The following is a 12,786-nucleotide window of genomic DNA, read 5'->3' as shown; positions in this document are numbered from 1 at the left end:
GTTTCTATTGATGTCATTTCCCCACTAGAAACATGTGTGATGGAGGTCCATGGAAGGCAAATRDGTTTAAAYCAAAYAMACAAAAGAGGATGCAGTTAAAATAAATAAAAGGTATTTAAGCTACGTTTTGAACATCCAGAACACGTCCAACCCTTGTTGGCTGCTTGTGCTCTTCAGGTCAGACGTGTGTCGGGAAGCAGCTCTGTTGTTTGAGACGATGGGGGAACCGTCTGATGGGGGAATGTGGCTCGACCTAACACCGCTCTCTGTTTAATGCTGGATGAAATAAAGAAAGTGGTGCTACTTTATTTACTTGGAGCGAGCGAACATCATGTTCACAAGAAAATTAATCCACCAGATAATTCAGAGGCGGTCTGTTCAGTAAATTTTACTCCAGGAGCTGCGAGGCTTGTTTTCAAGCTTCAGACTGAACTGAAGCAGCGGCTGCTGACGTCATTACGCTCTTGCGCGATGCTGCGTTCAGGACAAGCATGGAAAACTCAGCACTCTTATGCCAATACAGTCGCAATGATGCATTTAGGTACCGAAATGGAATTGCATGAACATTCACGTGGTGGTTATGTAATACAGCGAATCGATAATAAAAAATCTGCGTCGACAAATTTACAGAATCGACGTCATCGATTATTTCAACTAATCGGTGCAGCCCAACATTATACCATTACATAAGTCTCCAACAGACTGTATCTTTCTCTTAAATACACCCACTGACTTTAACGCCATCTTCCAGACTATTCTAACGTTCTATTTTAAAGTTGTGCTATAAAACAAGAGATTAAATCTAAGAATGAACACATTTTGCACTGGGATGCACTGTTTCTATGGCCTAAGCTGCAATGAATTATTGAAATAAATAATATTGTGCATTAAATTAACGGCCGTAGACAAGAATGCAATGTGCAGAGCTTCAGGATATTCCATCATTTCCTGATTTCCTCTTTAGGTTTGACCTGCAGAATATCAATTTTGCTGATGCGATCAGTCAATAAACGCATCACATTGTTTACACTGGCTTCCTCGGGACTCTGAAAAAAAAAGTACATTAGTTTACTTTTTGAGTTGTAATATGCTTTTAACTTTTTTAAGCTTTTAAACTTCCTGAAGACTGCAGGTCAGCTGAAAATCTCAGCACTTTCAAATCAAAGTTGAAGACAATTCTGTTTGTCGCTGCCTTTCATTAGGTCAGACAACTGCAGATTGTCTGCACTGCTGCTTTTATCTGTTATTTTTAAATGTATTTTATTGGTTTTATGTTATTGTGTTTTATTTTTATACGTTGTATATGCTGATACCTTGCTTTTAATGTTTTATGTAAAGCACTTTGAGTTGTCTTGTACATGGAATGTGCTTTATAAATAAACTTACCTGACCTGACCTGAACTTACCTTACCGTTAAAGAAATCATCTATTAAAAAAAGAAAAAGAGAGGCTTGAGAACAGTTTCATTTGAAACCTTTGAGTCATACGACTCCAACATTCCTCACTTTGTGTTTTTCTCGTACCCTGCCTTTTGACAAATGGAGCTACACTAGCCAAGCTTTAAAACCCATATTTTAGTTTAATTAATGTGCATTATCCCTCCTTATCCACATCTTTGCATGCTCCTGCAGTAGCAGGTGGCAGATTTCTCTGGCCTTAATGGTCTCATCCCAGGGTTAATGAGGGCCTGTTTCAGACCTCAACGCCCTGCAGGATTCCCTCATTAGAGCAAAGATCGAAGCCGTGGGTAGGAGATCTTGGCGCCGCAGGGATCGTATTATTTTATAAGTTGCCTCACCTGTAGTCTTTACCCAGAGTCCAGGGCTGCTTTGTGAACTAGTGTTTCTGCATCACAGAGAAATTCTTAGAGGTTATGCACTAATGTTACACGGTGAAATGTGTGTACCAAAGTGGGCTGGTTGGAAAACGAGGAGAGGGCTCATTTTATTCGTGTCACCGCCGCCCGCTGAGTGTGTAGGTGACAATGTACATGGTGGGGTCAAAAATGAATGGGGCCTCAGGGTGAAAACGCACTTTAAGGTAATAAAAGTACCGAGATTAAAAATCAAGGTCAGGAAAAAAAGGCGGTTTGTTTCGTTTCATCCTCCACATTTTCACCATGAATCTGTTCGATGGCATTGATGTCACTGTTCTTTTAGCTGCCGGTGGGCCACTTCAGGTGATTTACAGTATAAAAGCCTGTGGCTCAGAAAGTCTTTTTACTGTGATCTCAGCAACAAAGAAATAAGAAAAGACTTGTTTAAAAAAAGACTTTATCCAATTTACAAAAAAAAAACAATGTCAGTAACTGAACATAAAGCAACTTCTCGCTGCCCTAGAAAGCAACAAGCAAATTAATTCCAGCGTTTTAGACTAAAATGATGTGCGGTATTGTGAGAGACGATGATGTTCAGTTACTACCACAAAAATTTTGTTGATTAAAATGAAGCAAATGTACTGTATTTTTTCAAGTATAATACGTAAAATTTATTCCATAAAATCATCCATAAAGTTGGGAGGTAGTACTATACTCAGATAAATATTTTTACTTATGTATTTTAACTGAAATATCGGCTTCATCCGCAAAATGCCTGAGTCCGGAAATGAGACGGCGTCGTAAAAAGCAGCTGAAGCGAGCTCACCTGTGACACTCCTCCGTGCTTCAGAGCGAGATAATAACAGAACCAGGCAGGCGACATGATGTGGAAAAAAGGGGAAAAAAGCAGTCCTGCAGCTTGGTAATGATAACGAACTAAAGATATTAGCGTGCGACCGGGCCGCTGCTGGAACACCAACAAACACATGTTCGTCTGTAATGGCTGCCGTCTACCGGTGTTCTGAAAAAGTTTGTATCCCTGAAAAAAGTTTCCCCACCAGAGGGGGCGCTCGCGAGTAGGAAGTAATCTGCTTTTCCCCGACAAAATGGCCCAAATCTCATGTGAAGTCTCTGACTTTTGTGTTGGCGCCTCCTGGTGGACTATGTGTAAAATGCCAGAATTCATATGATGCTGCTACAGCTGATATATATTTGTTGTCAAAGTACCTTTTAGTACATATGTTGTTAAAATAAAATGAACAGTCCAATGATCATTTTACTGATATGTATAAAGACTGCAAAGGCTGAAAAATCTTGAAGTCTGTATGAAATTGGAGGTAGTTTGAGGATTAATTTTTTTATGCTTTTTAATCTCAAAAAGGGGGAGTCGTATTATACATGAGATCGTATTATACACGAATAAATACGGTAATTACCGAAATAGTTTGAAGCTGTGAAAATCACTCATTTCAGAATCACTGAAGTGGTCTCACTAAACAAACCTTGTATTTAACAAAGGAGATTCTGCATCAATGCAACGACTGGTCTTTGGCGTCTCGCTCAAAGAGGACTGAAAAGACTCCCCACTCAAAGGCTGCTCAAGTCTCCTTCCACACAGCTCAGATCAAATCTTTCTTTGCAGTATGTTCACTTCATTGTATTCTAGTGCACACAATGCATCAAAGAGTAACAACAAATATTTCAGCCTTTCAAAGGTTCTTCCACATTTACAGATTCAACAGTCAGACCTCTTATGAGTTTATTAGGTGCAATCAATCAGCAATCAGTGCAGGGTGCTTGTGGAAGGATACACCAGCAGCAGAGATTACATTTCCATTCAAAAAAAATAACAAAACTCCAAGGCTGTCTTTTGTAAGATTTGTATAACCTAAATTTAAAAGAAAAAGAGTTTATTCATTGGACTAGAATAATTCTAACTTTGTTGATTCTAAATGTCCTATAACATCTGTTAGGCAAAGTCCAAATGTGTTGTAAATGTCCCTGATTGGGATTATCAATGCCAAAAACATAAATAAACAAACAAAAAAATAAAAAAAAATAAAAATAAAAATTGAAGCGAGCATTGAAAAAATATATGTAATATGATTTTTGGTAAGATGTGACTGAATATTACAGGAAATTTCTATTTATGCTGCATTAGTATACAGTATTAGGGCCACAGAATATTTTTATTATTTTTATTACAAAAATTAAGTCACAACATTTCAACATTAAAGTTGTAACACTACAAGAAAAAAGTCATGTACTGTCATTTTCTATCTTGGGATCAATAAAGTATCATTCATTCATTCATGAAAATAAGTTATATGAGAATAAAATCGTTTAAAAAAGGCATATGAGAATAAAGTTGTATGAGAATAAAGTCATATGAGAATAAGGTTGGGTAAAATAAAGTCGTAAAAGAATAAAGCCGTATGAGAATATAGCTGCATAAGATTAAAGTCGTATGAGAATAAAACTATAAGAATAAAGTCATATGAGAATAAAGTTGGATAAAATAGTCGTAAAAGAATAAAGCCGTATGAGAATAAAGCTGTATGAGAATAAAACCATATGAGAATAAAGCCGTTTGAGAATAAAGCTGTATGAGAATAAAACCATATGAGAATAAAGCCGTATGAGAATAAAGCTGTATAATAATAAAACCATATGAGAATAAAGCCGTTTGAGAATAAAGCTGTATGAGAATAAAACCATATGAGAATAAAGCCGTATGAGAATAAAGCTGTATAATAACAAAGTCGTATGAGAATAAAGTTGGATAAAATAGTCGTAAAGGAGTAAAGCCGTATGAGAATATAGCTGTATGAGAATAAAGCCGTATGAGAATAAAGCCGTATGAGAATAAAGCCGTATGAGAATAAAGCTGTATGAGAATATGGCCTTTATTCTTGTAATTTTATGACTTTATTGTCATAATATTGTGACTTGCTTGTAATTAAAATAAAAATATTGTGTGGCTCGTAGTTTATGATGCATTTTGAAGGATTTAAAAGCATGATAGGTCTCCTTTAAAATTTCAAAGGCAAAAATCCTTAGATATATGGATAAAACATTCCCATCACTTTTGTTTAAAGTTAGTAGTTACACTAACTGCTACCAGCATGTCGCACCTTTCTTTTACTGCCTCTGCTCCCTGAGGGTGTAACAACTGTCAAAGTTCCTAACATTATAGGTGTATGAGATCGTCTTTTCTGTTTGAGGCACAGTTTTGTTAGAATGTAACAAAAACCACTGCAGTCAGAGAAACACACATTTTAAAGAAGTCTTTTTGCTTTATATTTTTTACTCATATGGAATTTGTTTCAATCCTGTTTTTGCTTTTAGGAATGAGGGAAACCCTTTACTTCAAATTGAAGTTGAACCCACATCTGACGTGAGTTCTTGGTTTCTGCTTCTTTTTGTTCGTTTGAATTGATGTGACAGTTTTTTATATGTTTATCAGGCTGCTTTACTTTCTTTAGTGTGAAATTACTGGTGAATATGAATGTGGGGGAAAAAAGGAAGAAAAAACAAATCTCCCACCATCACTTGTCACAGTCATTTGCGTTGTTCTCTCATTTAGCATAATTTGTCTCAGCTCTCTGCGAAGCCTCCAGGTAAGTTATGCGTCAAAAGCAGTGAGATCGAGGCTCGTAGTCTCGGTTTCTGTAACAACGATCGATTGTGAGAAAATTTTATGCAGATTGCCTTGAATAATATTCCAGCTGGCATCTTTAAATAGGTCATTTTCACTTTTTCAGTTCATTATGTTTAAAATCAAATCAGTAAATCAGCCAGTTTTTTTTCCCCCCTCTGGTTGTTTTCTCTTTTCATCTCCATTTCCTTCTGGCAACAACCTAAATAACAGTCTGCATTTCAAACAAACTCAGCCGGAGAAAAAACTAAATTAGCAAAATATTTCAATAAATACAGTTTTGTTTTTCGTAGTGAACCAGGTTTAGAAATGACTGAACATTTACTGATGATGCATGCATTGATTTCATACTTTTAATTGGATATTTCAATTGGGTTGACTCAAAGTTATTCAGTAGTAGATATCCAATGGTCTTAAAAGTCCATTCAAATAAACCCATTTGGTCATGAGATATATTGCTCTCACACAGAACAGCATAAACATTATCACGTCTGCATTTGGCGATTGTCAATAAAAATTAAAAAACAACTTTTTTGTGGCATTTCAGGTTTGAATAAATGAGTTTGCCTTTGCCACAGAATGAAGATGGCAACAACGAGGATTCTGGTGACGAGTTCGAGGAGATGAATTTGTCGCTCCTCTCGGCTCGCAACTTCCCACGAAAAGCCAGCCAGACCAGCATCTTCCTGCAGGAGTGGGACATCCCCTTCGAGCAGCTGGAGATCGGAGAGATGATCGGCAAGGGGCGCTTCGGCAAAGTGTTCCACGGACGGTGGCACGGCGAGGTCGCCATCCGTCTGATCGACATCGAGCGCGACAACGAGGACCAGCTGAAGGCCTTCAAACGGGAGGTCATGGCCTACCGCAACACTCGCCACGAGAATGTAGTGCTGTTTATGGGGGTGTGCATGAGCCCGCCACATCTGGCCATCATCACCAGGTATGACTGAAAACTGACTCAATGAAAGGCCTATCATAGAAGCAATGCATATCCACCCGCTTCGGATGTTATCATCCATTAAATGGATGTTATTAGTCATTATCAGTCCCATAGAATGGCTTCAGACTGTCAGCTGGTTAATATGAGGCATAAAGCCACTAAGGTTAATTTTAGAGAAAATGACATGGGCTACGATAAAGTAGACCATTGTTGCAGGCCCAACGTTGGGCAATGGGTAGAACACCGGACCAGAGAGCGGGAGAGCCAGGACTGAGACCAGGCATGGGCAGCGAGAACCCACCCACACCGGACAAAAAATTAATTAAAATATGCTTTGAACTGTCCCAACACAGACGAGCTACATCTAATGGCCAGAACTCTGCAGTTTTCACTCATTTACAGGCCAGCGGTCACTCTTTCAGAGATGAGGATGTTCTCATTCTTGATAGGGAGGAACGTTGGTTTGAGAGAGGAGTAAAAGAAGCCATTTTCGTAAAGAAAGACTGTCCGTCATTAAACAGAGGTTGGGGCCTCCGTTTTCAGCTGTCCCCCTCCTACAGCGCTGTCATTGGCAGTATCACTCCACCCTCTGTTAACAATAGGTAGTAATTAGGGTGAACGATAGCCATGTGATGTGAGTATCAGTCACCTGTGAACCATAGCCATGTGATGTGAGTATGAGTCACCTGTGAACGATAGCCATGTGATGTGAGTATCAGTCACCTGTGAACCATAGCCATGTGATGTGAGTATGAGTCACCTGTGAACCATAGCCATGTGATGTGAGTATCAGTCACCTGGAGGCAGGACTTAAAAGCCTGAATTTTGCCTGAAACTCTCAGACTGAAGAAGTCTCTTGGAAGAGAGACGAAACGTTTCATTAAAGAAGAACCCGTCCAGAGGACCTATACAATTTTTTTTCCTTTTGATTTTTTACCTGGATAACTGAGATGCATCAGGACGATAAAATATGCTTTGTTTTTTTTACACATTCAATGTCATTGATATATTAACCCACTAGGGGGCACAGTAGGGATAGTCTGAAGCCATTCTATGGGACTGATAACCACTAATAACGTCCATTTAATGGACTGATAATGTCAGAACCAGCTGGCATGTCACCCTTAGTGTTTTAGATGAAAATCTTTTATATGACAGACTATTTTGGTCAAACTTTGAAGATAACATTATGATCTGTAAGCACTTAAAATATTACCATGAATGACTGTTAGCAGGGGCGGAGCTAGACATTTTTGCAATGAGCAGCAGAGGGGTGGCCAGGGTGTTTTTTAGGGGGGCACATACAACAAAGAAGAGGCCTCTGAAAATTCAAGTGGGTCACCACAGCTAATTCCAAATGACTTTAATTCAGCTGTTTTAAGAAATATTAAGCTGAAAACGTCTGAATGTTTGTCCCAACTTATTATTTAGCCATTTTTAGACAAATGAAGCTGAAGATTAGTGTAAAATAATGATTCCTAACCAGTGTACCCCTTGGGGTATGCGAGTATATTACATGGGGCACATGGAAAAATTTCCTAGGTGTGTAAAAAAAATAGGACTGAGATTTTTAGGGCCCTATGATTTCTGCAATGCGAAAATTGCAGACAGAATCACAGAATTAACACAAAATGGAATCCAATATAAAACGTAGAATCTCACGGAATTTGCTCATTTGGGGTATTTGATGTATTTTGGACGCTACTGTTTTCTGCACCTGCCAATATCAGGTTTATTTATTTAATTACTTATTCACTTTCATGGCAATGCTATTATATTTTTGTTTAATTTGAGTTGAAAAAAATAAAATGCATGAGAATTAAACGTATGCAAGTCTAACAAGGTTGGGGTTCACTGCTATAAAAGACAAAAACAATCTTTACCAAATTCTAAATGTCAATCAAAAATCCAAGATGGCCACAACAGCTAACTATGGCTGTGTCCAAAAAGACAGGCCGGGTCCTCCGGAGGACCCAGACTACCCGGTCGCGGCGGGCTGGGTCCTTGGTAGACGGGGAAGACTGGAAAAAAAGAGTGTGAATTTGGACGGTCTAGCCTCCCGTCCTTACCCTGGAGTACGTCATGTCACCTAGCAACTGTGACGACGCTAAACAAGCAAACTTAAATCAAAATGAGAAAAATATCAATATATTAGCATTATTAATATCACAAAACTATGAAAATTAACTTAAAGGTATCATTTGAAGAACTAATTGACCCGCTTTAGGTTCATGTTTATTTCGCGTTTTTTATGACGAAAAAATAATATTTAAAAACATGTCCATACAAATGATAAAAATATTAGAATTACAACCGCTAAATTTTTTAAATTTTTATATCACCATATTTTTATTTAAAATGTATTCTTTTCTTTCGCTTCGTCCGCCATTACTAGCGTAAAAAATCTCCGGTCGGGCTGCAATGCATTATGGGATATGCTGGGCCGGGAAGGATCCATCAGACCAGACCTTCGATTCAGGCCAAAGGAAGGACGTATTTGTTGGCCGCATCGGAGGAGTCTTCGGTTTTGGACGGCCTTCGTCGCGGCGCTGTGACGTATGCGGCCGACAAATTTGACCTTCGGAGGACCCGGCCTGTTGTTTTGGACACAGCCTATAAATGACGATAATTCAGCCATATTAAGACTTAGAGATAAAATTTATTGAGGAGTAGCAAGTCGATTTCCAATGGTAATTCCAAATTATGCTAACCAGTACGCTAATGCTAATTTTACAAAGGGCTATAAGTCAGTCCATTTTAAACATACACAGCTGGAAATTTATACGGTACAATCAGAGAACAATCTTTAACAAAATCTAAATGCATTTCCAATAACCCCACCCACTTGATGGGTGGCACCTGAGATTGTCAACTAACCACCACTCCTTTAGCTCCACCCCTGGCTGTTAGCTTCTACCACACCAGATTTTATCTCAACTCCTGTAAAACTTATGGCGGTGTAGCCATTTTTGTTCAAGCTAAGGTGGATTAGCCATGGCAGCCATTTTGAATTAGCAAAAATGGTCTTTACTGTTGGTCCTTGTCCCTTGGCACTCCTTTCAGATCAGCCACAGATTTGCTTCTCTGCAAAGTGTCTGACAGCGAAACGTGCAGACGTGGAGAGTAGAGCAGGCTGCCACTGCTGCTGAGTTGATGATCCGCCCACACCTCACAGCAACAGCACATTTCTCCTCAACAGTCCGGATGAGCAGATAACAAACAAATTGCAAAGTAAACTTGAATGAACTGTTGCATTTTTCTGCACCTTTCATTTTGCCACAGATTATTGGTCACAGTGCTGCAAATGAGAAAAAAATCACGGCTAGATTCTTGTTCAAGAACACAAGAAATGCCACCACTTAATTAACTCAGCTAATTACGTTAAAAAATGGTTTGAATGTTGGGCTCGCCATCGCTGTAAAAGCAATGTAAAAGTAAAGCGAAATCATTGACTATTTTTTTGCTCTTTCATTCTTTTATTTTGATAAGCACAAACAATCTTGGTAGATTTTTTTTCCCTCAAGCCGACAATTTGTTGCTAAAAACACGTCGCGTTCACTGCATAATAAGTACAAAAAATACAATCGTATGATTGCAGTTGGTGTCAGATGAAATTGCTGAGTGCAAAAAAGCCAACAGATGAGCCGACTGATTTTGAGAAATTTTCTTTGGTGCGTGCCGAAAACAACAGCAAATATCAGGGCAACAGGTGTCTTTGTTTTCCACCTGATCTTTTCTTCACTTATTGCCTAACTTTTATTGCGTTTCTCGATCATTGTCTTTTTTTTTTATCGTAGTATACTGTATATACAGTAGCTTGTGTTTGAGAAATGTTGATATTTTATTAGTTTTATTTGTTGTTTTGTTTGTGCATGCCTGGTCTCTCTTGCAAATGAGACAACTAAGACTAAGCATTTTAAATAAAGTGAAGATAAAGGAAAGAAAAGATGTTTTTTATCATTGTGTTGCAGTTCAAATTACAACACGACTTCGCTGTAAAATCTATTCAAAGTGAATGTTTCCTCACAAAGAGTAGTTCAAGTTTTCATTGGTTAAAAGAAAAAGTAATGTTGATTGCTTCTTTTTGTTTTTTTTATTATTATTTTCTTCATGACTGGATTGATCCTGCAGAGCAGAACACGTTTGATGTGTTTGACGTAATCTGTGACGTCACAGCATTTCTATCTTTGTGAATGACGTCATTACTTTAAAGCACAGGAGGGACTTTCAGTGTGCTGAGGCTGCCTCGTTAGGTTTTCCTTTACCGTGTGTGCGGTGCAGGTACTGCCATTAGGCATGCAGGCTGCATCTTTGTGTTTATTTAAAGAAACTAAAGTTTGGCTGCTGTCAGCTTGTTGGGAATAAATATGCATGAACGGTTGGCTTCGTGTCGGTTGCTGGTCACCTGTGGGGCACAGCTGGGGTTGAAGGTTTTGAAGTGTGTGGCAGTAGCTCTTTATTAAAACAGCCATGAAGCTACTCCTGCAGAAATATGACACCTCATCCAAACTTTTTATTTTAAAATAATTTACTGTATGTTTTATTATTATTCCTCCAGTAACTCATGGGATGTTTTACTGATAAACACATAAACGGACAAAAATATTTATTACCAGCCTTCACTTTTGGCAGGGTCAGTAAACTACGGAAGCCCTGAAAGGCAAGGAGGAAAAAATTAAATAAATGAATTAACGACTCATTTTCTAAGTCTGACCAGATTTTCTGTTTCTCTTACCTTTAAAAGTCACACAGTGAGTAAAAAAAAAATCGAAATATTTTAAATATTTTATTTTTTCATTGATTTTTTTTCATAGGTGAAAAACAGTGATGTGTAAAATTAGATCGGTTGTGCTTTTCTATTAAATATTTGGCATTTTTTCTTTCATTTACGCAGCAAACAACCAACAAAGTGAAAAAGAAAAATATTTTTTTAAGTCTTGTTTTTGTCCTCACTGAAATCCTGAAGAGCAAGTTAAAAAAATAATTAATTAAATCTTCTAAAGTTTATTTTGGTCTATATATATGTATATATCCTCTTCCTGTGAATTTTGTTCCCCACTTGCTAATTAGGGCTTAGACGTGGAAAAAAACTTACAATATTTTTCTTTTCCACCCTGTTTGGTGTTTGATGTAGAAATAAAACATATACTGTATATATGTTTATTATTAGAAATGCTTCATAGAAAAGCACAATTAATCAAAATTTAATCAGTTTTTTCATGCTTACCTTTAGGAAAAAAATGTTCCATTGGGGAGGGGGGGGGGGTCTTTTGATTTTGATCTCTTTTTACTCATCATATGACTTTTAAAGTTTAGAGAAACCGAAAATTTAGTCCAACTCAGAAAAGAGGTTTTCAAAAAAAAAAAATTTTTCCCTCCTTGGGCTTCTGTAGTAAACGCCAACATTAGAGTGAAATTTTACAAACAGTGTTTGGAAATGAACAGATGGTGCAAACATTCAGAAGAGACAATAATGGAAAACAAGATTCATTTTGATCCTAATGGGAGTTTAGCACATCTTTGCTTCTCCTTCAGTGTATTGTTTCTTGAATAAAGCAGCTCTCATAAATCACAGTAATCCTGTCTTGTATCCCCTGATCTTTCCCCTCTCTGTCAGCTTGTGTAAAGGCAGGACACTTTACTCTGTGGTGCGGGATCCCAAGGTTGTCCTGGATGTTAACAAGACACGACAGATTGCACAAGAGATGGTGAAGGTAAAAGAAATCAGCATTGATTCCCCTGAACACTTCAGCAGTTCACATCATATTACAGGACAGTCACATGTTTTTCCAATTTTTTTTTCTCCTCAGGGGATGGGCTACCTCCACGCTAAGGGGATTTTACACAAAGACATGAAGTCCAAGAATGTGTTTTACGACAACGGCAAAATCGTCATCACTGACTTCGGACTTTTTACCATTTCTGGAGTTCTGCAGGCTGGAAGGTACGTTTGTGCAAAAAAAAAAAAAAAAACCCATCAGAAATGTGATAAGGAATAGATGACACACACTAGCAACAAAAAATTCTATGAATGAATTAGAATCTCCACATATGAACAAATTGTCAGTAGCCACTTGTCTCTATATAGTCGTGTATTTTTTAGTTAGACTTTGCATTTTTTAACAACATAGGTGCAGTAAATCATTAGCTCTTAAATGTTTGAGTATTTTATCACTTGACGGTGATAATAAAAATTGCTTTGATTTAACATAATGTGAGAAGAACATTTAAGAACCCAAGTGATGATAAATAGATTTTTATTTATGTGCGTACATGCGTATGTATGTATGTATGTATGTATGTATGTATGTATGTATGTATGTATGTATGTATGTATGTATGTATGTATGTATGTATGTATGTATGTATGTA

General features: G+C 37.7%; 1 protein-coding gene across 2 annotated transcripts in view; it reads left to right on the top strand.

The window, feature by feature from the left end:
- The window catches only part of ksr2 (kinase suppressor of ras 2), a 127,760-nt gene that overhangs the window by 105,555 nt on the left and 9,419 nt on the right, over nt 1-12,786 (top strand). For both annotated transcript variants that reach the window (XM_014011142.1, XM_014011141.1), the window contains 4 exons: nt 5,165-5,213; nt 6,053-6,414; nt 12,032-12,128; nt 12,225-12,358. In XM_014011142.1, the coding sequence (XP_013866596.1) occupies nt 5,165-5,213; nt 6,053-6,414; nt 12,032-12,128; nt 12,225-12,358 (642 nt within the window). The remainder of the gene's footprint in view (nt 1-5,164; nt 5,214-6,052; nt 6,415-12,031; nt 12,129-12,224; nt 12,359-12,786) is intronic.

Source organism: Austrofundulus limnaeus, unplaced genomic scaffold (assembly GCF_001266775.1).
Source record: "Austrofundulus limnaeus strain Quisiro unplaced genomic scaffold, Austrofundulus_limnaeus-1.0 Scaffold77, whole genome shotgun sequence".
NCBI classification, from domain to species: domain Eukaryota; kingdom Metazoa; phylum Chordata; class Actinopteri; order Cyprinodontiformes; family Rivulidae; genus Austrofundulus; species Austrofundulus limnaeus.
Note: the sequence above shows the minus strand (reverse complement) of the source record. Positions and strands in the feature narration are given on the sequence as shown.